This window comes from Larus michahellis, chromosome 2, assembly GCF_964199755.1.
Source record: "Larus michahellis chromosome 2, bLarMic1.1, whole genome shotgun sequence".
Classification (NCBI taxonomy): Eukaryota; Metazoa; Chordata; class Aves; order Charadriiformes; family Laridae; genus Larus; species Larus michahellis.
The window spans coordinates 35710090-35738055 of NC_133897.1; the positions used below are offsets into that span (position 1 = coordinate 35710090).

General features: G+C 43.6%; 1 protein-coding gene across 1 annotated transcript in view; it reads right to left on the minus strand.

Moving 5' to 3' along the window:
* RAPGEF5 (Rap guanine nucleotide exchange factor 5) overlaps positions 1-27748 on the minus strand; it is a 163945-nt gene extending 136197 nt beyond the window's left edge. The window contains exon 1 of the mRNA XM_074574833.1: positions 27422-27748. Within this exon, the coding sequence (XP_074430934.1) occupies positions 27422-27616 (195 nt within the window). The 5' untranslated portion in view covers positions 27617-27748. The remainder of the gene's footprint in view (positions 1-27421) is intronic.
* Between the last annotated feature and the right edge of the window lie 218 nt (positions 27749-27966).

Consider the following 27966-nt stretch of genomic DNA (forward strand, 5'->3'; position numbering starts at 1 on the left):
GGACAGGTAGCCCAGAAGGTGGTTTTGGAATAGAACTGCTAGAATCCAAATCTAAATAGACAACAGATAATTTAGTCTGAAACTGGGAAAAATTAAAAAGGAGTTTACTGTGGTATTTAAAACCACTAGAAACACAGGGAGTAGAGCAATGGTGTTAAAAGAATGAGAGGATTAGAATAAAGTGACCAGCAAGTAATTTAAAACAACCAGAAGGAAATAATTCTTTACAATCCATATGACCACCTCATGGAATTATTAGCCAAAGAATCAAATATTCCAGCTAGGTTTTTAAAAGCAGTAGCTAATTCAATGACTGATACTACTATGCAAGGTCTATATCTGGGATAAATTAGTATTGCTTCAATCGGACAATTATTGAGTCTGCCAATATTTAAAGCTAGGCATGCAAAGATATTGATGATAGTATTTTAATATATGAACACAAACTGATATTTGAAAGGTTTGGAAAGAAATTCCCCCACAACATACTAAACAACAAGCAAAGTGTACTAATGAAGGCACAATTTGGTCTCCATTGGAAAGATCAAGCTGTATCTTACTGTGAGACGCTGACTTAGTTCTTTACTCAGCAGAGTATTGAACTGGCTCCACTATAGCAACTCCCTGTGCATTTACTACAACCTGGTTAATGTTCTAATCAAAGGCTAAAGATACTACAGAGCATGTTTTCGGTCATGCTTCTTGAAGATACATTTGAATTTTCTCCTTGGTTTTAGATCTGGGATTTTGCTTTGGCCCCATCTCAACTTCAGAGGATGACGTGCCTACAAGTTGCTTGTGCTTTGCCTCCTGCCCAAGCTGTTCCCACAACTGCTGCTATTTCTGCCATTGCCAGCGCTGCAGTCGCGGTAGCATCAGCAATGCTCCATACATCTGCTAGCAATTTAATCACCATCACGCTCAGAAAGAAACAAAGCAGGAGTGCTTGGAGCTCCAGTTCAAGTGCTTTCCTCAGCTGGGATTTAGTACAGTGGTAGCAGCCAGCAACCTGTCTACACTAGAAGTCACGCTGTAACACTATAGAAGAGGCCATCGAAATTGGAGGAAAATAACAATTTCAGATATGGGACGCAAATGTTTTGCTTTTCTTCTAAGAGCTTCTGATATTCCTGTGCAGTTAGCAAGGAAAAAAACCTTTGGCAAAAATAGGGAAGTAAGAAAATTATTTCATTAATCAAGATTATTCTTTTTTCTGAATCTTTTACAGAAAAATTTACATTGAAACTAAAAGAAACAAGAAAAGGCAGAATTATGGCTTTTCCTCCCAGCACGTTGTTTAAGCTTCCATTCCAAGTGTTTCAAATAACTAGGTTTTTAACTGGTTGCATTACCAAAAATTGAGCATAATGCCACATTAAGAGTTTGCAATGTGCAATCAAACTTTACCTGTTTTCAGTTTACAACATAGTCATAAATATTTGTCTGATCAGGGTTTAATTTGCAAACATGCCCATGATAGTTTCATAGTTTCAGGGCACTATCACTGTGTCCCTAAAGAATTCAGTATAGCACTTGTGCATTACAAATTGGATTACTCAGTATGCTTAAAATTAAGCAAACACTTCAATGTTGTCCTCTGTCAAGGTTTATTTCCCTAAATATAAATAGCCTGGAAAAAAAAAATCATCCCATTTTGAAATGCACGTGGTGTAGCACAGACTACCTGGTAACAAGATCGTTTCTGTTCCCTGACAGGGGGATTTCTGCAACTACTCAACACCTGAATCCTAAATGGGCTAATGTGACCACAAAGGAAATTATACATTCACACAGATTTCCAACAAGCATTTAAGCATCCAAGCCTAAAATACACTTTCACAAGTATTCATGCTGGAAACTTCTCACGTTCCAACCATGAGACACAGTGTACGGAAAAGGACCACAGATAAAGCTGAATCCAAATTGACTCTCAAATACAACCATATGTTTGTGCTTTCCTCTCTTTACTAATCATTCAATTCTAACAATACAGTAGCTCAGGAAAAATTACAAAAATCCACCAGGGGTATTTACTTAATTTCCCTCAGGCTTCTCTCCCCCTTCACACACAAATCAAAAAGTAATTATTTTTTTCCTAGACAGATTTCTTTGTCTCATTACGAACCATGACAATGATAATGCCATAATAGCGACAGGAACAACTGCAACTGTTACAACTGATGGAAGTCTGGGGTTTTTTGCCTTCAAAAATATTTGCTGGACTTGCTAAAAGCAAGCAGCTATAATAATTAGAGAGTTTCCACTCCAGCCCTGATCTGAACATGAATCTTGGAACAAAGCTGGGCTGTACCTGTCCGACACAACCTCCTCCACCTGCAACACAAGAAGGCAGCAATTTCTGCAGGAGTAAATGCTCATTTATTCCCAGTGCTTAGTCATGCCAGGCAAGGAGTGGGGGAAGGGAAAGAAAATTACTGAACAATTATCACTTTACCGCCTTCAAATTTTTGCATTTGACATCGCTAGCTACTGTGGAAATTATAGGGGTTTAAGCAAAAATCAGATATGGGTGCTGCCTTTAGGAGATGAAATGCTACCGTTGTTTGAGGGTGGCTGGATGTAAGGAGTGTTGTCATGAATCCCAATCCGTTTCCATGTGGCAGCAGATTTTTCCTCGTGGTTGCTAAGGCACAGCAAGCAGAGTTGGTTGGGAAGCTCGCTGACTTTCAGCAGATATCATTCATATGAAACCGTAGAATATGCCTGACTTTCTGCCAAACAGTATTCGCAACAAACAACCTTCCCCCACTGCTCCTCTCGAAACCCGCTGTCAGAATTCACAGATAACGAAGAACAACCAATGGAACAGTTCTCCACATTAATATTAATTTAAGATTAAATATAAAACTCTTTATAGAAATGACTTTTCCGTTATAAAGGATCTTTTTTATAAAGGAAAGATCTTCTGGTTGTCTTAAACTTCGTCTATTTAGGCATAGCGTAAAAAGGTCAAAAAGCTGTAAAAAGAGAAATTTGTATTCAGCAGAGCTTGCAGCGTAGGGTTCCCAGGTGAGCCTGCAAAGCTCTCTGGAGACAGCCAAATGGGTTGTTAGTGAAAGGAAAGCAAAGAGTGTATTCTCGCCTGTTTTCTGTATAAAAAGAACCCGCAATGAATCTGAATAAGTAATTTCACAAAAGGGAAACCCACTACTCATGGTTTATTCTTGCCTCCCCCAAAACGGAAAGGCATCTGCAAAGAAAATGGCTGCTCTTTGTAAAGACAAGCAATGCTCTTTAGATTTAAAGACTTATTTCTTCAGATGACAACAGTCATTAAAGCAATATGTTTAGAAGCATTTCTGTATTTTCCAGTACATACTGAACTAAATATGGCTGAATGGGTTTATGCTTCAAACAAAACCTTTTTTAGTTAATCTTGCATAAGCCAGCCACTTTAAAAGTCTCCATAGCCTAGCAAGGAGTGTAATTTAGTGCGCAAGAGCAAATTTTGCTTGCAATGCCCTTTTTTTTACCCAAAAGGAGTTAAGAATAGAAAAAGGTATTACAGAAGACAATATGGCAGGACTGGCTGGTTGCTTTCCTCCCTATTTCCCATGGAAAGCTGTGGATCAATCCCTCTTCAGGAAGGCACTAACACTGGCCCAAACCTCCTCTGTCCTACCCTGTGCATCAAATAAAGCTGCAGCATCCTGGCACTAAAGCCAACCCAGTCCAAGAGAAAGGGAGCAGTGGTGAACCAGCAGAGGGGGATGCCTGGGTTAGAGAAACCTTCCATTCCTTCAAAGAAAGGCGACGACCACTCTCCGCCTAATGACAGGTTTCCATGACCAGATTAACGTACCATAAAACGAGGCCACTGACAAGCAGGTTGAGCCCTCCCTCCAGCTCCTGCTTCACCTTCCCATCCCCACCCCTCTTCTGCTCTGTGCTACCCCTCCTGTTTGTGAAGCCAAGTGCTGAACCAAACTGGAGGACTGATAGCTTTGAACCATCTCGTTAAACAATGGCTCGTTTTAACCCAGATTATTCCCCCCCGCCCCAGGTGACTGGAGCGGTATGGGAGCCATACAAGCTCGATCGCTAGCGAGGCGGGTGGTAGGGGCACAGGGGAAAGCAGTGGGACGCGGAGGGAGGCAGGAAGGGACAGCTGTGCTCGGAGGAAGCATTTGTTTATGCTGAATTAAAACTATCCAAGGAATGATGGCATAAAACACGCCTAATAAATCCTCAGTGTCTCTGCTCCATCAACATAAAAAGGAAGTTAGCTATGCCCACAAAAAATGACAAGACAAAATTCAAAGGTGTCGGTAATGGGGAACTTCACCTCCCACCTTCATGTTCACATAAGTGCATCGGTTTAAGGAAAACAGAAATCCCATCTCATTTAACTCCATAGATCAACTGTAGACTGCATGGGCTACAGTCATAGTTTACAATATAGAAATAGGGCTTAAACAAGTTTTCTCTTCTCTTTCTTATAAAAACATTATGGATACTTTCAACTCATATGCTAATACAGTGTTTGCAATGAGATCTCATTAAATATGAAAACAGGAAAGGATCAGGAAAGAAACAGAAAAGAATCAGTTTTACTACTTCTTATCATGCTCTATATAACATTAAAATATGCAGAGTACAGTTAATTGACTATTTGTGTTCCTTCATTTACCTTACTTTATTGCAGCATTTGTGTTGGAGTTTGCCATTTCAGCCATACCTTTCCTAATGCTACCTAAAAAGCTTCCCAGAGCATTTCACTCTTCCTGGCTGTCAACAACATTTCACAGGAAAGCAGTATCCTCCCTTTTTTCCAATACAAAATAGGCACTGTACAGACTGCGGCAGTAAAAATTAACATTATTACTACATTTATTCCTCTTTAAACTTCAGCATCTAATAAATACAGTAGATCGTCTTTGTATTCTACCATTCCTGGCCATTAGCATCTAGTTTGGTTTTGATCTGGGGACACAAGAGCAGGTGGGTGGGTTTTTTTGGTGATTATTAATTTTTTTTGCAACAATTAGTATTTCTAATGATGCAAGTTATCATTTAATAATACATTACTTAAGAGTTTTCAAAAGAATGCGCACTGGATATTTCACACTATAATTAAAAAGATGTTCCCAGTGACAGGTTACCATTTCTTTTCAGATAGATCTAAATGAAGACATCAACAAAACAGTGAAAAGAGAGATCAGGAGTAGGAAAATGCAGATTGTCTGCATACTTAAAAGCTTTTCAAAGCACCTCTGTTGGCATATTTCTTCTGTTGCCAGCAAAATACCTTCTCACGACACATTTCCAAATAAAAAAAAGAAAGCAGGGTGGCATATCAACCAAGCAAAGACATTCTGCAAGCCAGGCAGCTTGACTCACAAGCATGCATTAGTAAAAAGAAATTTCATGGGGAAATTGTGTGCCGAACACCAGAACTAATGCCCAGGCTGTACAATCCCCTTCCTGGGGTTTTCATAACTTGACCAGACAAGACCCTGTACAACCGCTCTCGCTTTGAAGTTAGCCCTGCTCGGACCACAGGCTGGATCAGACTACCTCCAAGAGGTCCCTTCAAACCCAAATTATTCTGTAATTCTCTCTTGCTCCATCACTCCCAGATACAACTTAATTCTGATCCTCCAACCAGCTGTAGCAGGCACAGGAGAGAAAGTCTGTGGAGCTCCAGAGCACCCAGAAATACTTTTCTAGAGGCACCCTGTGTTTAAAAAAAGTCTCTTAAAAATCACATATTTTTCCCTTTCACCAAAACTTCTCCCGTGAGCACATTACCCACGGTGCCAGGTCTCAACTGCTGAGGGGCTCATGTCCCTCTGCTGTCAACATTACTGCAGATAATACTGGTGCCAGAACTTGGCCTTCAGCAACCCACAAATTTTCACAGATTGAATATAATAAAAATTTTAAAGCAGACAATCAATTAAGCAAGTCATTGATCTCACCTGTCACCAACAACCACCCATCACGTAGATGTAACTTTAAATGCTCCCACTCTGGTGCCAGGCAAAATCAGCACGGTTAGGGAGCTGATTTTCCCCAGTACAGGCTCGGGAGCATTCCTGTGAACTGCCCCCCTGACCCTGCTGCAGGGATGCTCACCTCTGCCCCAAGAGTCGTAACGAGCAGCAGAAGGGCAAAAATACCCAATACTGCTGCAGCTACTTCAGTGAACACAGGTGCAGGAACAAAACTTCGACTACTAGCTAATATTCTGCAAATCAGCTGTGCGCGATGCTGACGATAAATAGCTAAAAATGTCAATATATAGTATATGCATTATTGAATAAGAAAATCTATTAAAATCTTAATTTATTCAGAAGCAATTTACAAATAAAGAGCCAGTTTTATAGATTTCGATAACTAGAGTAAGTTTAATGTTACAAGTTTAAAAAGACAAAGTTAAAAATCAGTGCTTTGATTATGATTTATGAAAATACCTCATAGTATATTGCATCAGTTTAGTTTACTATTTGAAAAATGCCTATATTTGTGGCAACCTTTTATTTTTTTTTTTTGAATGAGCTGCATACAAATAGTCCATGAATGCTTTTGCAAGTGTGCAAAGGTATGCTTTTAATGTCTCTGTTCTTACCTGTTTCAGAAAGCTTCACATTTACCACTGCCTGCAGAAAAGGTAGGTCACCTGGTAATTTCCCAAACCCTATTCCTAGAAGTAGAGGACAGTTATTCCTTTCAGGACCAAGAGGCATGTTCTGCCTTTGCCAGTTGAGACACCTGAACAAAACATTGACATTCTTTATTTCTAAGGAACTGATTGTCTGGTTTTGCAGAGACCTATTGGACAAAGCACCAGACTGTTCAGCAAACCTCAGTTTTATACCCAAATCTGATGTGGTCGCAAGCTGCAGCAAGTCATGGGACCAACCATGACCACTCTGCTCTGCAAAGCACTTTGAGACTCAGTGGTAAAGATGGGCTATGCCAAGGGCTAGAAGCACCCAAGCTGCCTGCCATGTAGCCAGGGTAACCCCACTCTGAGTTCAGGTACCTACAGGACACTGAAAACACAACACGTCATGAATAAAACTGCCGACTTTTGCTTTTCTTGCTTCTGAGGTTTCCAAAGAGCAGGAGTGGCCTTCACGGTGGGTGAACAAGCTCCAGTTAAAGACGCTAGCATTGCAGCCTGAACAGTTCAACAATCTGCAGCACTGTTGTTTGTATTGGCAGCACTCTGTTATGTGACCTCTTGGGAACAATATTAATTTCACTGACAGTAGCTCTTGGCACAAGTCAGTGCCAACCTACTATGGACTGGAGAGTGGGAGTTCTTAACCACTTCCAGAACTGCTGTGATTTACTTTTTTGTAGACAAACTACTAAAGATTAACTATTTTAGTTTCGTGAAGCAGTCAAGGCCTCACTGTACAAAAGAGCTTTGACAATGTCCCGCATGGCATCCTGGTCTCCAAGCTGATAAAATATGGGTTTGATGGACTGACAATTCAGTGGATAAAAAACTGGCTTGACGTCCGCACCCAAAGAGTGGCTGTCAATGGGTCCATATCCAAGTGGAGGCCAGTGACGAGTGGAGTCCCTCAAGGATCAGTACTGAGACCAGTCTTGTTTAACATCTTCATCAGTGACATGGACAGTGGCATAGAGTGCACCCTCAGCAAGTTTGCCGACGACACCAAGCTGTGTGGGGCGGCTGACATGCTGGAGGGAAGGGATGCCATCCACAGGGACCTGGACAGGCTGGAGAGGTGGGCCCATGCCAACCTCATGAAGTTCAACAAGACCAAGTGCAAGGTCCTCCATCTGGGTCGGGGCAATCCCAAGCACCGATATAGGCTGGGCAGTGACTGGCTTGAGAGCAGCCCTGAAGAAAAGGACTTGGGGGTGCTGGTAGACGAGAGGCTCAACAGGAGCCGTCAGTGTGCACTAGCAGCCCAGAAAGCCAATCGTATCCTGGGCTGCATCAGGAGAAGCGTGGCCAGCAGGTCGAGGGAGGTGATTCTCCCCCTCTACTCCACTCTCGTGAGACCCCACCTGGAGTACTGCGTCCAATTCTGGAGCCCCTACTACAAGAAAGATATGGACATGCTGGAACGTGTCCAGAGAAGGGCCACGAGGATGATCAGAAGGCTGGAGCACCTCTCCTATGAGGACAGACTGAGAGAGTTGGGGTTGTTCAGTCTGGAGAAAAGAAGGCTCCGAGGAGACCTTATAGTGGCCTACCAGTATCTTAAGGGGGCCTACAAGGAAGCTGGGGAGGGACTTTTTAGGATGTCGGATAATGGTAGAAGGAATGGATTAAAACTAGAGATGGGTCGATTCAGATTGGACATTAGGAAGAAGTTCTTCACTATGAGGGTGGTGAGACCCTGGAAGAGGTTGCCCAGAGAGGTGGTGGAAGCCCCATTCCTGGAAGTTTTTAAGGCCAGGCTGGATGGGGCTCTGAGCAACCTGGTCTAGTGGGAGATGTTGGAAGTAGGTGATCTTTAAGGTCCCTTCCAACCCTAACAATTCTATGATTCTATGATTCTAAGAAGCACTCAATATCAAGGAAGCAAAAAGATTGTTCCCTGGGATCACACAAGCAAGTTCTTGGCAAAGTAGATCCAGGAACTCCTCACCTGCTCTCAGCAGAGCCTCAGCACTACTTGGAGCTCTGCTACCGGCACCTTCAAACAGTCTGCAGAATGGCATCACACCAACCCTGATAACATCTGGTTTGTGCTTGAAAACCTTTGGTCCGGCTGTTGAAGCAGGAACAAATGAAAACTCAAGTGCACTCCATCTCCAAAGGGAGATTTGTTACCTCTGAGATGGGGAGGGACTTGAAAAGCAAGGCAGTTCAAAAGTCTCTGCCGGTGTGCCAGAAACCACTGCACGCCTGTCGTTCAATCCCGATTACTTAAGAGATAGAGCAGCATGGGAAGTAGAGTGCAATAACCATCAGATATGGAATAGGATTAGAACATGAACAGAAGTTTAGCATATGCAAACAACCACTAAAAGCAGCTTAGGTAAATTTAGCTTTCACTAGACTGAGAAGTTACAGAATCAGAAAATATTGACAGATGCAAGACACAGATGAATCTTGTAAATTTTTGGACATGGAAAAACAGCTCAAGTGTCAAGTACCTAACAGATACAAGTTTTACTTAGTACGCTAAGATCATAACCAAACAATATAAATGATATTTCTTATGCAGATTAAGCTATTAAGAAAGTAAAAGATGTGCTCAGCACACCCATAAGGTCACAGAAACAGTTCAGATGTCTTTGGATAGGAGCCTCCTTCATGAACACAGGTTCCAGAAAAGCAGAACACAGTCTTTGAAGTCAGGCAAAGCTTCTGCCCTAAAGAGGCGGATTTCCTTACTAGTATTCTTTACCCTTAATTTTAATTATGTGCCTTTCTTCTGATATATATCTGTATTTTCATTCTTTATTCACATAACAATTACTTGCACACATTTGATATTACTAAAGTACATGGATATATCACATCATGCCTATGTTGCATTATTCTGAATTTATTCACTGTAAATTTACTCACTCTAACCTCAATTAAGTCTACAAGTCCTTCTTCCTGCTGCCGTGGAAGTTTGATCCCTCTGTGTGAGGGCTGGGGGGTTTCTCCATCTCTTGAGATTTTCCAGCTGGTACCAGGGAGTTTTCTCATTTTGATATACAGTTATGAAGGGCAGGACCTTGCTCCAACAAGATACATTTGAAAATGTAATGAATAGAACTGGTCCTTATAAGAGTTCCCTACATTCATCATTTATTTTCAAGACAGCATGGGCGAGATCAGACAAGGCCTGCACAGATGATCCCTGCACCTCTCCCCAGGCTTAGAATACAGATGTTCAACCAAACTCAGTTTAAGCGAAAAGCCACAAAATTTGACAAGCTACTCTTGTGAGATTAACACCCTCTGTGATGATACCCCACTCAAATTCATAGAAAAAGGAAGTATTAAACTGTGTTGTACTAAACCTTTTTTGGAGAAAGTAGATATGAAAAAACTATCTTAGGCAGCCTAACTAACTAACTAACTAACCAACCAAACAAATAAGTCTTCCTTCGATTGGTCCCACATCAGTCTCCTGTCCCACCGGAGGTCATTAATCCTGGTAATTTCTCAATCCTCAGAAAAAATCCCTCCAGCAAAACTAGACCTGGTATTTAAAGCATAAAGTTCTTATCCCTTTGTTTTATTCCTTATATGTATTAGGAGGTCTTTAAGCAAATATAAAGACACAAATGTTTTTTTCCTTTACAAGACAGGTACTATTCCTTCAACAGAAAAAAAATCCAACAATTTGAGAATCAAAGGATTAGAAGATATTTCTATTTTTATATCTGACTAAATTATCTGAATTAATTAACCTTTAATTGCATTTCCAACTATTATCTAGTTCTGCATCCCAACAGAAGTCCCACCATATGATGTCTCTATCCTAGTCAATCCGATTCCAATATTCAAAGGCACAAGCAAAAAAAAGAGTGATAGAAATCTAAATTAGCATGAAAAACACATGTGCAGTAGAAAAAAATAAGTGCATAATATTATAGCAGTGCAGGGATTGGAGGTGAATTGTATGTTATGAAGTTGAACATACATGCCTGTGTCAGATCTGTCTTGACAAAGAGACTGAATTCTCCATGATTTCAACAAGATCTCTGTACATCAGATGCTGTACGGAAGATTACTGGTCTGGAGGAACTGTTTGTGGGCCACTTATCTCATGTGGAATGGGCCAGACATCCACCAGATATGAAGATAGTCCAGAAAATATGTATCAGAAGATCATGCTAAGGGTTTAACTGTAGTTGATGTAGCTATTAAGTGGCCTTCCTAGTCAACTAGTTATAAGCTTTTGTTTTAAACGAGAAATCTCTTGCCTTGAAAGTTGTGGATGACCTTTCTAGGGCTGTTTCAAAACATACATGAGGCACTAATCACAGCCTGCACCTGCAGAATCTGCAATAACAACCCAGACGGAGCATCTCATCCCTCCCTAAGACAGCAGTGGTAGCACTATAACTATTTTTAAGGAAATACTCATTAGAACACGTAAGAGAGAAGCAGAAGGACACAATGTGAACACAAGCACGCTTACCAGTTGTGTGAACCAGGCCATCTAAAAGAAAAGTAGAATAGCCTCTGCATTACTCACAGCTGAAGTACAGCTGAGTGTATCCTGAACAAAGCAACCTCAAAGAGCCAACAGAACAGTCTGCTGATGCTGTAGTACAATCAAAGGAAAGGACACACACATCATTGCTTTTCTACGGGGTCACATTTCCACCACGAGGTCACATTTCCACCACCTGAGGACAGTCAGGCCTGGCAGCCAGTGCTAAGAAAAGTACATTTGAGGAGCATCTGACCAGCAGACTAAGCAGCAGCTCACGCATTCCCTGTGCTCCTTGGAGCTGCATTCTCCTTGCCCCGCCGGACACACCACTGTCCAGGGCTCTTCCAGGATCCACCTTTACATATCCATGTAAAGCAGCAACACAGAACTGAGCCAGCTTCTTCCGCTTCACCAGATTGAGTCTTCAGCCCAAGATCCTTGAAGGGCTGCTTTGTCCCGTGGAAATAAAAGCACCAGAGGTAAACACGAACCACATTTTTTCAGGTCTAGGGGCAACGAGAATTAACTGTCTTCCTCCTTAATATTCTGCACGACAGCCAATGCTTGCAACATCGATCATTTCAACGTGCTGTTTTCCTCCTTCCACTTGCCCACCGTATCCTGGTTACCAGCCCACCCAGATTTAAAAGTCAGTAATAAATATCATTTTAAGTCAGCAAATGTTTTCTGACCTACGCAAAGCAGGAGGCGGGAGAGAGCAAGGAGAGCGGCGGGGGAGAGATGGGGAACTGCTGCCTTTAAAAGTTGGTTCAAGCAATATGTCCATGGAAGATGCTAATTTGTCAGAGAATTTAGACTGAAGTCAGGGAAGCAAAATGATCTAAAAGATTAATATACTGCAGTATTCCCCACCGCAGTGGCTAATCTGTCGGAGACTAGCAGAGATACTCTACCTGTGTTTCCATAAAGACTAACAGAAAGCAAGATATCAGCAACCTCCTAGCGTTCTGCTGTGATGCTCAGTCTGCCCTCATCAATTCACCAAGGAAGCCTGGGCCAGCCTGGAAGCCCTACCAAAGCAGGCAATACCTGTTCAGACTCTTCCAGCCCCTTTGCCACAACAATCTCAAAAGCCCCTCCAGCTCAATAACTCATTCCGCAGCAGGGACACCCAAGCCATCAGTTAAACTCTGGGCAGATTGATGGCAAATTGCCACTTACTGGAAGAGACCTTCATTTTGAGATACACTGTCTTCAAGAACCAGTTGATTGCTCACTGCTTCATCCTTTCCCACACCAGCTTTTTAGAGATGACTTCAAACCAGCCCTTGCCTCAGTGGAACCACCACCACGAACCACATGGGCTTCACCAATTTCACCTAAGCCAGCCTAAGCCTATGGGATAACGTATCTATTTGGTCACCTCTCAAGTGCCAAAAATAACTGTAACAAAATTAAAGAGTTTCAGCATCTTCTTGGTAGGTAGATACACAGGCAGAGGCTTCTTCAAAAAGCAAAGCTTGCAAAAAGAGTAACAGAAGTTTTTTCACCTCTAATCTATTTGCTGCCTTTCATCTATGCAGCACCATAACGTCTGTTGCGGGCACTGGACACACCAGCAGAAGTTAACTGGAGGGGGCCTCTAGGACACCATTCCTGGTCAGTAAACCCTTCCCTTGGAATTAACCTTCCTGCTCCCTCCACCAGGATATGATCAAAAGATCAGATGGGTTCATGAACAACAAAGCAACGGGAACGCTCTGGGGTTTGGAAGATTACACGGGAGGTTTGTTTGCATGTTTTTAGCGTGTCTCATGCTTGTTGACGTTTTGAACTTCTCCACTTGTGCCAAGAGATAACAATGACTAACTTTGGAGGGAAAAAGTCACGGTATAAAGAAACAAGCATACACATAGTGAAACTGGAGTTGGCTCAGGCTGAAAAGAAGATGACTCACAGAGCCTCAGTGTTTAGTTTTGTTTCTAAAAGTCAGATAACACCAAGAACTGCGAAAGCAAGGGATGAAGATTCAGTCTGTTTTCTTGCTTAACTCAAATAAAAAATAAAAAAAAAAATAATCAGGTTTCCAGTTTTGTAAGTCTCACAAAATTTACCATTAGCTCTTCATGACAGGGAACAGTTTTTAAACTCAGATGTATAAAAAGAAATTATTATTGTCTCTGGATAGCTTCTTTGGAATTCTTTTTATTAACAAAATGGAAGAATGTAACATTTCCTTATCCACCATCCTGCCATAAATTTTCCTGTAATATGTTTTGCTATTAATAAGCAACTGAAGAAGGTCCTTTTCTACAGCCACAATAAATGAATTCTCCAAGACCATAAATTTGCATTGTATTTAATAAGACCACAACTTTTATTTAATAGCAGTGCTGCTCTGTTAGCTACACTTTGTGCTTAAATGCAAAAGTCCACTACAGGGACATTTTGTGTCTGTGTTTATTAATAAAGAGCTTTACAAGATTAGAGAACAGCTATCTGTAATGTGACATTCTTCAAAAATCTTTGGCGATTTACCTGTTTTCATCCTGGTAGCAGTTTTGCCATAAAGTTGCATAAGAAGAAAAATAGGGGGAGGGAAAGGGGGGAGAACAAACCACTCTCTTCCCCTCTCCACTCTTTCTTTTTTGATTTATTGGACAGGTCGCTAATTCTTAACAAGCATATTCTCTACTCCATCCCTGCAGTTTTTAAAGAAAGTACTGATAGTAGCAGAGACAAGAGATGATACTCTTGCAGAGCCCTGCTCAGTGGTTATTTGACAAAGTTGTTAGTTACTAGTCTGTGTAGAACCTTCCATGCACCATAACCCCATGCACCAGTACAGGCTGGGGGCTGCTGACCTGCTGGAGAGCAGCTCAGCTGAAAGAGACCTGGGAGTCCTGGTGGACAACAGTATGACCATGAGCCAGCAATGTGCCCTTGTGGCCAAGAAGACCAACGGCATCCTGGGGTGCATCAAGAAGAGTGTGGCCAGCAGGTCGAGGGAGGTCACCCTCCCCCTCTACTCTGCCTTGGTGAGGCCGCACCTGGAGTGCTGTGTCCAGTTCTGGGCTCCCCAGTTCCAGAAGGACAGGGAACTGCTGGAGAGGGGACAGCAGAGAGCTACCAAGATGATTAGGGGACTGGAACACCTCTCTTATGAAGAAAGGCTGAGGGATTTGGGTCTCTTCAGTCTGGAAAAAAGAAGACTGAAGGGGGATCTTGTCAATGCTTATAAACACTTAAAGGGTGTGTGTCAGGAGGATGGGGCCAGGCTCTTTTCAGTGCTGCCCGGTGACAGGACAAGAGGTAACGGGCACAAACTTGAACACAGGAAGTTCCACCTAAACATGAGGAGGAATTTCTTTACTTTGAGGGTGGCAGAGCACTGGAACAGGCTCCCCAGAGAGGTGGTGGAGTCTCCGTCTCTGAAGACATTCAAAACCCACCTGGATGCGTTCCTGTGCAGCCTGTTCTAGGTGACCCTGCTCTGGCAGGGGGGTTGGACTAGATGATCTCCGGAGGTCCCTTCCAACCCCTACCATTCTGTGATTCTGTGATTACAAACAGTTGTCCACCCATTGAACAGCAACTTGAATATTCTTGTATTTCTTACAGCAACAGGAAAGCCTCTGACACAGTATGTTGTAACAAGGTCAAGACTGACATGATATTAACTGGTTTCCTTGTATGTTCAGAGACCGTCTACACAGCAATACTCTACAGTTGTACCTCCAACTTCAACAGAGATAATATAGACACACCCTAACACACAAAACTCCTCTAAAGAAGGTGAAGCAGACTTCACTGGAGAGACAAAAATATTGTAAATGATCAAGCAATAGCAAAGTAATGAAGGACAAGAACAGGATTAAACAGGCTGTTTTCATTAAGACAAGGAAAACACAAAGTTGCCGCAATGTTATATCCTAGGCTGAATGCTGTTTAATAAAACATATTTGTAATGTCAGTATCAAGATAAGCAAATTTTGCTTATATTATTTTGCTTAGCCACAATCAGAAGTCTATAAGCAACTTCAGATGGACCTGGTCAAGGTAGGTGACTGGACAACTCCATGTTAAATTACGTTTATCCACATCAAATGCAAAGTAACAGCCACCCGAAGGGAAAAAATGCTGACACCTTATGTGGGTTTAAATTAACTATATCAATTTAAAGAAAGCAACCTGAATGGCTGCGAAGACATTTCAGTGAAGAACTAATCTGTACCACCAGGAACTCTAAAAAGATAGCAAATTTCTCGGATGAAAAGCCTACATGATGGAGACAGGGAGGAAATTGCATGTTTTATATAAATCAGTGGTGCGGTCTCATCTAGAATATTACATTCAGCACAGGCATCACAAGCTCAAGGGGACATTGCAGAAGCAGATAAGAGTTCAAAACAAGGTAACAAAACTGATTACAGCATGGAAAGAGCCATCCAGAGAGACTCCGATTGCTTGCTTTAAAAAACAGCTGTAAAAATGAATATATAAAATCTAACTGTACGTAAGTTTGAAGTTCCCTGCCTCACAGGAACAACAGAAGAGTCACGGAAATTAAAGGTGGGATATTCAAAACTGATCAAAAAGAAATGCTTTCATTAACAACAGAACAAAACAAAACATATTTTTCCTTCCGCTGTAAAGTCATTATCACCAAACCCCGCACACAAGCTCTGTAAATGTGAGTTCCAAGAGGAGTCTGAAGCCAAAATACCAGCCAGATTCATTAAAAGGCTGTATTTGTACATTGGTAACATGAAAAGCTAGAACTACAATGGTTGATGGTAACAACCCCCAAGCATCAGAGTATAACATATCTCTGGCTATTTGAAACCAGAAAATAAACAATGTGGAAGGCAGACTATACAACATTTGCCCACACACTCTCTTAAAAGCACAAGAAACTTTATATTTGCGGCTAAACCAGCTACCTGTTAGATCAACCTTAAAACTTAGATATAGGAGCAGACAAACCATCATCATGACCCACTACAATGTGTTTTTTATCTCCACTAGCTTCCTCTGAATTAATTGTTTTGTTCTTTTTTTAATAAAACCACTACCGGTATAACGTAAATATTTATTGCCACATTGAATTGCAAATGATCAACTCAAAAGTGGGACCTTTTAAGCAGGGCTTCAGATAAATTCTCAGTTTATGCACACACTGCATGAGCTGAGGACAGTCATCTCAATGGAAAAAAACCAAGCGAGATCACTCCTGCTATTCAGCTTGGAGACTTACCAGTTTTAATGCATGCACTGGCAACCTAAGAGACCTATTGATTTGCAGCCATTCATTCAAGTGCAGTGAAAGCCATAATTAGATAAATAGCTTTGGTAAAACTAATCTGAAACTCATTTGTTTTGGGACTGTCTGTTTAATGAGATAAAACAAGAAATTAAATATCTGCTGAATGTTCCTCTTTGTATCCTTCAACACAATAATAAAAATATAAACAAAGAGGCATTCATTTAACTACCATTATTATTTTTGCATTTTATGTATTTTGTTCCAGCAACTGCTGTCAAAGACAATTACAAAGACGCTATTTATGAATGACTATGCTCTAACGGGCTGACCAGTTTTATCAATCTCTTTCATACATGTGGATACCAAGCAATAAAAAGAACAGGTCTTTTAATCATTTGTGAACACTCTTCGAGCTGACAGAGTATAGCGCTACGATGGCATCTATGGTGTAAGCTTTTAGAGTAACCAAGTTCCATTTTTGGACATGATCATGCTGTTCTTTGTGAACAGAAGATATAACAATTAATCTAGCAGGATTGCTGTATTTTGGTTCTTTACTAGTTTGTTTTTTTTCCAACAAAATGTTGAGGAAGACTACTTTAAAGAATTCCTATGCACAATTCAGGGGTACCATGGACAGATGTTACAGTTTATCCTTCTTTAGCCAAAACACACTTAAGCTTGGGGTACGTTGCATCCTTACCTTTCTTCTTTGGCAGCTAACTACAAGATTCTGCTTTTGTTCCTTTAGGACGTGCATCTCCCATGACTTTGGCCTTCCTTAACAAACACCACAAATCTCAGTTTGTCCTGCAACACAGATTCAGCAGCAGACTCGCAGCCCACACCCCCAGATTTGCTTTCGCTGCCAAGAGGCTTCGGGCGCTGCAGAAATGACACACCGCAACAAAGCGCTGGATTGTACACGAGCTGGGACCCAGACCAGATCTAAGGGATTCTTTTAGCTCATTCCTTCAGCCATCCAGTAAACAGCAGCTTTGTGACTTTCAGAGCTAACCATGCGTGTGCATTGTTTTTCTCCCCTTCTTTCCATATTTTAAAAATCAATTTATGCATCACTGAAGTGCATTCACCTACGGGATGAAACGGAGCATCTGCTTAACAGTGTGCACTAGCAGTCTATGACAGCAAATGATTAACACATCCATCTGAAATTACAAAAGGATCACTGAGTCTAACTCCCTTGGCCAGAAAGTGGTGAGAAAACCACGATTAAATGCTTATTGTCTTAAAAAAAACCCAAACACAAATAAACAAAACCCAAACACCTGCTCTCCCTCCCCCTCCCTACCCCGAGCAACATCATAAATTCTTGATGCTCACAAGTGGTGTGGACCTCAATTTTCTGTTGAGTTGGGTTTTTGTGTTGTTTTGTTTTTCTGTTGTTTTTTTTTTTTTTCAGGTGGGGAGGGAGGCTTAATCCAAAATGCAGTACTTCCTCTGGTTTACTGCTCCTCAGCACTGACCTGCAGACTGTATATACTGTGCCATGAAGGGCACGGTTTGACATACATTGCTTTGGCCAGTGGTATCACTGTACGCAGCCACAGCCCGTGGCTTGGTGCTGCTTGTTCCACAGTCCCACTGATGATGCTGACACACGACCTGCAGAGATGCTCAGAAGGGACAGCTGCAGGAGAAGCTACTAGCAGTTCACAGTAGAGTACACATATAAAACCCACGCCATAACGAAGCAACAAGACTGCTGGAGAGCCTCTGAACTATTTCTTTCCCTACTGCTCTAAGCCCATGTGTGTCTCAGACACATAAATACTGAGCTATGAGGTTCAGGAAGCACGGAAAGAAAGGCAGCGCCTCCAAACGAAGGGCAAAAAGAAAATTGCATTCCTCACAATCAGTATTTTTAAGAAGGCAAACTAAAAATCATCCATCGTTTTAAGTTTTAATGTGTTAATTCAGTTCCAAAACTGAAGGCAAAAAATTATTACTGATGCTATGAATACAGCTCTACTGGTATTTATATAGACTGAAGACGTTTTTTCCCCTCAATCAGCAGAATATTTTCTTTTTGCACTATAAAAAGTATATTGAGTTTTAATCAGTTAGCCTGCTGTGTCCTCTCCAGGAAAATATCTTGTGAAAAAGGAATTCATCAGAATAAACTGTATAATACAGTATTTAAATATTAATAATTGACCCTAGCTTAATACAACTGCCATAAGTAGAACAATTTACAAGGTCAGACTAACCCAAGCCAAACCATAAGTTAACATAAGATAAAAGACACTGTGACAATTATGAACAGCTACTGCCTTTTACACCTGGAACTTGAAAAAATTCAGATCCTGTTTCCATGGTTTTTAACTTTACACCCCCAATGATTTCATCTTTATCGTTAAACTTTTGCCAAAAGCGCAGATATAATGAAAAATATTTAAATCAAAAGGTGTCATATGGATAAAGTTTATACAGTAGATACTAAAAAGCAACTTAAAATGCACTGAAATGGATTTATGCATATAGACCCTGCGGGATCTGTAAAGCAGCCTGATTTGAGGAAAAAGAGATTTCGGAGTTTGTGCACAAAGAGCAGAGAAATGTATGGATGGCCCAGCAAAGCCAGACCTGAGGGTGTCCAGAAGAACGGAGCGCTCTCACTCTGTCCAGAGTTAAAAGGTGACCCATTTTATTCTCAGTCCTATAGGACCGTACTGAGCCTCAACTAACACTAAGGCTCTTTTTCTAAGCATTAATATGAATCCCTACTAGAAGATGGCTTGCATCCCAAGGAGATGACTTTGGGACCAGACCTACAGCACCTGGGTGCCTGGAGATCAGGCACAGGAACGTGGTGAGACCCACCTGGGCTCTTACGCAGTTCAGCAGAGCCAGACCCAAAGTCAGTGTACTGAACCCCATCGCTTCGTACACTGGCTGTTACACCCGACACCCACGTGGGGAGAGGTCAGAAACCATGGCTGGACAGGAGCACTTCAGCTATAACTGAATAAGCAAGTTATATAGTATAAATACAAAGTTATAGAGTATAAGTATAAAGTTACATAGTATAAATATAAAGAACAAGCAACTTCCTTTCCCATATGTGAAATTTTACTTTAATTGTTATATATTAAGCATAAAACATCTGTTTTATTACAATAACTTTCCATGAATTAGGTTGAAAAGGTGGCATATTCTGCCTTCCTCTCCCACACACTTTTAAAAAGCTATCACCATCTATTTTCAGCATTTTCATCAGCATAAAAATGCACAGCTTGTTTTGCAATTTCCTCATGGCACAAATGGAATTCAAACCACTGGGGCCATACGAGTAACAACAGCTGAATACAAACCTTAACGGGGTTTGTCATAATTGTACAGTGCAGCGCTTGTTCATTCATCCTGGCAGCTGGGAAATGTAGCGTGAATTAACCAATAATGCAGGTTTGCAACCAAGCAAATTAAAGTATACAATTCCACAAAGTGAACTTTGTCCATTTCCCTTTAAATATATAACTAAGGGGACAATCAGCTCACATTTAAATTGAGTCTTTCATCAAGATGTAACACTAGCAGAAGTTTGGCAAATACTCAGATACATTCCTTTTAATTCCAGTGGAGTTGATCTTGTTTCCTACATAGATATCCTTGACAGGTTTCCAAGCCACACACAGCAGCGCATCATCTGAGGATCTGCAGGCTATCTCCCTCGGAAACAGGAGCAAAACCAAAAGTGAAAGTAGTGAGAACCTTCTTCAACCAGAACTACAAAAATGTGTAGGGTGGATCAATGTTTTCTTTCGGAGTCCCTATCTGAAGGTGTTATTACTGAGACATGAAAAGCAGCACCTTAAGACTGAGCACGGGCAAAATTAACTCAAGGTGTTTTGAGATTGAGCCTCATTTACAGTGTCGGCAAGGCGTTAAAGACAAGACCCTGTTTCATAGCAGCCAACTATGGGTCAAAGAGGGACTTACCAGGATATGCTCTGGCCAAAACAGAGAAAGGGAACTCAGAACCTGCCCCATAGCTCAGAGCAAGCTGCTGCACTTTTTTTTCCTGTATCAAAGGGTCGATGTCCTCCACCCTATGCACCTCCCAAGAGTGTGACCCACATGAGGCAAACCCACTCTTCCCCATGCACTCGTGCTGCGCCTGGCCTGTCCCGGGGATGCTAGAAAGCAGCTGAGATGCCAGCCCAGGCACTGCCAGCCTCACACCCAGGGTCAGAGCAAGACAACATGCCCTGGACATCACCCTGGCAACCAGACTAATCCTCCGCCTCAGGGAGAAAAATAACTTTGGTCTCTGCAAAACTTATCAGGTTACTTCCTGGGGCAGAAGAGTGGGTTTGCCTCCTGTTTCACTCAACTGTAGTTAATCAAGATCTGCTTGAGGGTAGGAAGGCTCTACAGAGGGACCTGGACAGGCTGGATCCATGGTCCAAGGCCAACTGTATGAGGTTTAATAAGGCAAAGTGCCGGGTCCTGCATTTTGGTCACAACAACCCCAAGCAACGCTACAGGCTTGGGGAAGAGTGGCTGGAAAGCTGCCCAGCAGAAAAGGACCTGGGGGTGCTGGTGGACGGCCAGCTTAACACGAGCCAGCAGTGTGCCCAGGTGGCCAAGAAGGCCAACAGCATTCTGGCTTGTATCAGGAATAGCATGGCCAGCAGGAGCAGGGAAGGGATCGTGCCTCTGTACTCGGCACTGGTCAGGCCTCACCTCGAGTACTGTGTTCAGTTCTGGGCCCCTCTGTACAAGAGGGACATTGAGGTGCTGGAGCGTGTCCAGAGGAGAGCTACCAGGCTGGTGAGGGGTCTGGAGACCAGGTCATATGAGGAGAGGCTGAGGGAGCTGGGCATGTTTAGCTTGGAGAAGAGGAGGCTGAGGGGAGACCTCATTGCCCTCTACAACTACCTGAAAGGAGGTTGGAGAGAGGTGAGTGTTGGCCTCTTCTCCCAAGTAAATAATGACAGGACCAGAGGAAATGGTCTGAAGTTGCGGCAGGGGAGGTTTAGATTAGATATTAGGAAGAATTACTTTACTGAAAGAGTGGTCAGGGACTGGAACAGCCTGCCCAGTGAGGTGGTTGAGTCACCATCCCTAGAGGTATTTAAGAAACGTCTAGATGTGGCACTTCAGGGCATGCTCTAGTGGCAGAGATTGTAGGTTGTTTGGTTGGACTCGATGATCTCAAAGGTCCTTTCCAACCATGAAGATTCTATGATTCTATGATAGTTTCTCAGATGTCATAACACATGGGCTAATTAAGAAGTATTCTCAATTTAGTAATTCACTGAACACTGACTATGAAACAAATTATTATGCAAATAAACACAAGAGACACTGAAATTCCCCATCAGCTACTGTGGTCACTGCCGCTAAGCTATTTTACTCATTACTCAACATTTCACATGTCACCAGTCACAGACCTGACACATTAAAGGATACTGTGAAAGACGATTATCTTAATCAAATACGTTTAGCAGGAATACATAATAAGCTTGATTACAATAGGAAAAATTCAAGACTACTTACCGAGACTATTTTTAGTCACATAATAACTGACAAAGTGATGGGAGTATTAAGTTACTGAGTAGAACCTCTACGGCAGGCTTTAAAGCAAAATGTCACCAATATCAATCAGCCTACTTCGGTAATACTTCTGACAGTAAAACTTTCGATTCACTGAGCTAGTACAGTATTTTTGTGCACTGATTTCAGCCAGTATAGCACCTACACACCACAACACTGCATCTTTTTAATGCAGCAAGAATTCCAAAATCAAAGCCTCTAGTGTATATATGCATATACATAGGTACCAGAGCAATTGTTCTCCTGATTTTTTTCTCCTCCTCTCATTAACAGCACTGGTCAAATGAGCATGAAGGTGCTAATGAAGTGTGCTGATGGCACAAAATGGGAGGTGTTGTGAAAACAAATGGAAACAGAATGGCGTACAGAAGATTAGGTGACTGGAATATTAGGAAAAGAGTGTAATTCAGCAGGAAGAAAGACAAGGTCACCCAGGCACTACCAAGATGAGGAGCTGCGAAGAAGAATGTGGACTGCTATAAATGTCAGTCATTGGTGAAGATTACCTGAGTACAAGGTAGATCTATACGCATGGCTCAATCAAAGTGTAACTATCAAACACAAACATAATGTACCCATGGAAAGAAGTACTGGAAATTCTGAGTATTTCCAGCAGGGAATTTCTAATCTCCTGGCAAAACCTCATCTACAACACCATGATTTTCCCAATCGTGGAATGAATTGATTGGAAGAAAGTAACTTGAATGATACTTCTGAAGTAGCATAAGCAACTGAAAGCTTCTTACAAGAGATGAATAAAAATTTAGCAAAATGTAGGTTGAGAGGTTTGGATACTTCATTTAATTAAAACAGATTGCATACAATTTGATTTTTTTTCCCCTGCCAAAGAAGAGTTGTCTCCAACAGCATGACAACTGCCAGTGCCAGAATATATGATAGATATCTCTAATACGCTCCAACCCTCCTAGCTATTTTCAGCTCGGGAACCTTCTGTGCCTGATGAGGATTATGTATGTTCAATACATTCCTCTTCCATGAACTTCTCTGGTCTCACCTTGAACTCATGTAAACTCATGTAAGCCCTAACTTCTGTGGTTTATTTTCAACCTGTAACCCTACAGTCAGTTTACATCCTGACATATACGCACACAGCAAAGTTGTCACTCAAAACAGAGCTAAGGTGAAGACAGTCAGAGAACATTTGCCTGGCTGAAGACCTCTAGGAACCTCACAAAAGTCATTACAGGGTCTCAGAAAAGAAGAGTCATAGTATCTCTTCAACTTCCAGCAAGCCAAAAGGCACATCCCACAGCGAAGGTTTGTACAGGCCAGCAAGATCTTTCACAATATCAGAGTAATAGCGTTTGACACCGTGGCATCCAAAAGGTTTTCCAGCTCCACTACTGTGACAAGAGCAACATCCGTGCTCATGTATAGCAACAGTATTTTGTTTGTGTGTAAATGTAAACACTGAAAATGTGTGTGTGTGCATGCATGCGTGCAAGGTAATTTGTCCTCTGACTTCTGAGCGCTTCCCTGCTCTCCCAGGAGGCACTCAGGAGGGGCATTAGCTCCATTAAAAGTCCAACTCAATCTTGTGAAAAGGATTTTTGGCATAACGGAGTGACTGCTGCACTGATGTGCCTGCAGGACCTCACCACTGGCGTTCCTGGTGCTTCCAGAGGCAGAGACCCGTATTTCATCGCTAATCACAAGAAAAAGGGGAGGAGAGGAAGACATCTTTGGCAAGCACCAGGAAGAACACCAAAGACAGTTCATGACCAAAATGCTCATGCTTATTACATGTGTGCTGAACACATACCTCAGGGAGGCAAACTAAGAAACAGAAGTGTCTCACTTTCCAAAGATTTTGAGAAAGCACATGGCAGAGGGAAATGGTTCCACAGGGCACAGTGACGCACCGCAACAGATCCCTCCTCTGCCCTTGCACAAGCTCTGATACACACACACAAGACACACACACAAAACTACCGCAGCAAAAGATTGGGTCATTTTCTGCTGTTTTACCCAGCAGAAACAAAGCAGCACCAGGCAGAGGCTGAGGAGTAAAACCCACGCCTCCCCGCTCACTGTGCAACCTCCAGTGCCATCTCCGACATCTGTGCTGCACTTGCCCTAAGACAGAATTTAAGAAAAACCACCGTCAGGGACAAGGCCAACGTCCAGTTCAAAGTTCAGGAGCTTTAAAAAAAAAAAAAAAGCATTGGGCTTCCCTAGCAAAGGAAGCGGCGGATAGTTTTATCTCTTATCAAACAGTCTAGTGCCAAGGGCCGAGGAGGGAGAAGCCCAAAAAGATCTAAAAAAGATTATTCCGCCCCACACTGGTTTGCAAAATTTATTCCATTTTTTGTATACTACCTTCTACTATGCAATGTTTTCCACCCCCGGCACTGCAGGAAGTACTTGAACAGCACGCAGTGAAGTACATCCCTTAAAACAATTATAGCACCCTTAACACTTCCATTATATTTTATTATCCACACTCCCCAAGCATGCACGCATGCAGATTACCCCTGCTTTATAGATGAGGGAGCAAACTGCACTGCAGGTGGTCCCTCAGCGAGTCAGCATCAGAGGCAGACCCCCTGCTCAGGGGTCATAATATTTTTCTAGGAAATTAAACAAGCCAGAATTTCAGCTAGTCAGCATTTGCTTGAAAACAGCTCACCTAAGTGAGCAACATTCCTGATGAAACCAGCTGGACAAATAAGACTCTCAGCTTGGCGTTTGAACAAACAGAAAAGCACAAAGAAAAAGTCACTGGAGAGGAAGATCAGACTAAATTTTTTTTTCAAAGGGATGGAGGGAACGGAGATTTCATAAGCAAACAAAACCCTCCAAAAATTAACTTTGTATTAACTTGAAATATTTTGTTGAGGTGGAAAAAAAAAAAGGAACCTTTGTTTCATATTTGTGTTACTCAACCTTCCTTCAACCTTATTTTAAGGCTTTTTTAATTTAAGAGCCATGTTTAAAAGGGAAAGCAGTAAAAATAATAAAAATTTTATTATTCTAACATATTCCTTCCCTCTACCAAATACTGTCATTTTTCAGGGTTGAAGTTATTCTCCACATTAAATAGAAATACGTGAAAAGTGTCGTGCCCCTAAAATTCCATTTCTGGGGGGAAAAGGCACACGCACAGAGCAGACAGGAATCAACACTACTAACAGAGTCGGGCTGCTCCCTGGAGAATTGTGTGCATAGGAGAGACCCTCCATGCACCCCGAGTGTCCACTTTGTTTCCAAAGGGAACAAGTGACATTAACGTCACTACTGGACTCCTAGCACTACCTGTGCCTCAGAACACCCCACTAGACACCTGCACTGATGAATAATTCTAGCTGCAGGAGAATCCCTGCAAATCCAGAGATGCACAGCAGTCCTGTTCTCCACGCAGGACCAAGTCACCAGCCAGAAGGTCCTGATGAAGCCATACAGCATCTCCACACAGCATTGCCCACTGATCCAAGATCCGCTGGGCTGACTCCAGACTGACTTACAAACTCACCATCCTCCCTCCAGCCTTCTTCCTACCAGCTTAGACAGTTCAAGGAAAACTTTGCAAGATGACCCACCGGGTACTGGAAAGCAAAGCCACAGATGACACCACCACTAAATCTGTCATGCTGTGTTTGATGGTCCGTAGCGCGGCACATCAGCAAAGACAGGCAGAGCCTCAGCTGGGACTGTATGAAGCAAGAGGGGACCAAGGCTTCAGCCAGCACAGCTGAGGAGCTGCACGACCCAGGAGCCACCCAGGCTTCTCATCAGGCTGTTAACTCACCCACTTCAAATATATATAGAGTAGATGTTCATACCACTTACTTGTCAAATGCTTTCAGTAGCAGTGATGAATAACCACAAGGATAAACCTGAGCCTACTCTGCATGGTGTCTCCCTGAAGCATTGTGAATTTGTTGTGCTAGAATAGTATTTCAGACCTGCCTACAAACCAACACGGTTACCAGCAGTGGTTCTGCACTGATTCTTACCTCCTCACTGCACACTTACTCCACTTCTCAGGTAGTATGATTTTAAAGTGGAATAAACTAAACTCAATTCAGAAAAGGTCTCATCTTCACTGGAAGACAGATATCTGACATAAACAGCCTGTTAGGGCAGAGCAAGACTTGACTATTTGAAATTATATGAATCCCCTTAGCTCCGTGTTCATATGGAAGCTTGTCAGTGGGTTACAATTTCACCTGAATAATAAAAATCATTAGGCATCTCCATACAGATTAGTCTTCATTCTGTGGGTTAAACTCACTTGAAGAAAGAAATTAATCCAGAACAGGAATCTGAACCAAAATATTACTCAGAAATAGCCACTCTGCTGTAAATTTATATACTACCTTAATCTTATTTATCTTCCTTGCATGTTCTTCTAAGAACAAAGCATTCACCCAGGAAGTTTGGTTTTAAATTCACACCCTACTATATTTCACAACAACTTCCCCATGGAGAGAAAGCATTTATTTACATGGGTAAAGTACTGCAAACTCGATGCGGGTACAAATACACACCATGCTGACTTCTCCTTGCACAGGCATTTATCAGTGTACCAAAACCACACGGCAGCTCGCTTGATTCCCCACGCAGACAAACCCAACCCCATGTAGGGAAACCCAACCCCTTCATTTCAGCTACTCAGATGGTGGGTTTGAGTCCCGTTTTGGCCTGCAAGTAAGGTTTGATGGCAATCTAACGCCCATGATATGGCACCAGTCACAACTGGGAGACATCAAAGGCACGAGCGGCCGCTCACCACTGCGGTTCCCAGCTGCGGTGGTGTCACGCTGTGCTTCGCCAGGGCAACGCTTCCTACCAATGCCCTGCTGTACCATCAGACTTTCTAAAGATGAGTCAACTTATGTGAAATTTGGCTCAGGATTTCCGCCATGCCCACCTGAACCCACGGCCTCGGCCTCTGGCGGCATGGGAGACTGGGGGCAGAGCGTGTCCAGAAAGGCCATCTAGCTTCAAAAACTCGAGCGCACGTTGAAGTTCACTGCTTTCACAGGCGCTTGCACAAGTGTCCGAGCACCCCTGCCAGACGAGTGTATGCATCGGCCCATGCAAGTTCTGACACACGGGAGGGGAAAGGAGGGACGAGAAGAGCCACGGGAGGAACAAGGAGATGGGGACGGGGGCGCGCACTCACCCCAGACTGATATTTCATTTTTCACCAGAGCTGGCAGAGGCGGGCCGAGCCCGGGGCCGGCCTGCGGGCACCCCGCCTGGTGGCCGCCGAGGTGCCGCCGGGCGCGGAGCCGCCCCATCGCCCTCCCTCCCTCCCCGGCGCTCGCCCGGTGGTCTCCCGCGGAGGGCCAGCGCCGGCCGCCTGCCCACCGCCCGCTCCCCGCCGCGGCCCGTCCGGGGTGGCTGCGGGCGCCGCCCCGCTGCCCCGGGCACCGCCGGCGGGCGGGGGGCGGCCCCGGCGGGCGGGCGGCGGGAGCGCAGCCCCGGGCCGCCCGCTGGCTCCTCACTCATCCCTCCCTCCCTCACTCACCCGGCCGGCGGCGGCGGCAGCGCTCTTCCTCCGCAGCGTCAGCCCGCTCCGCAGCAGCGCCGGCAGCTCCCGCAGCTTCTGCCGCAGCTGCACCGGCGGCGGGTCGTGGGTGCCGCCGCCGCCGCCGGGGCTCCAGCTGCGGGCCAGCTCCGCGCCCTCACGGGGCGACGGCATCTTGACGGAGCCCACGGCCATGCCGCATCCCTGCCGGGCTGCGGCGCGCAGACCCGCTTCTGCCCGCCCGCCCGCCTTCCCCTCGCTCCCACCCACCCGCCCGCCCGCCGGCGACAGGGACACGGGCGGGCGGTCGCACGCACCGCGCTCCCCTCGCGCACCGGCCCCCGCACGCCGCGGCCCCGCCGGGCGGGCAGGAAGGGCCCCGCCGGCCCCTCCGCCCCTCCCGCCCCTCGCCGCGGCTCCGGCAGTGATAAAGCGCAGGTAATGAGGAGGGTGGAGGAGGCGCGGGCGGGAAGAGGCAGAAAGTCCTGTTAACTCCTTTGCGCTCGGGGGCGGCCGCCCGGGCCGTGTCCCCAGCTCTCCCGGTG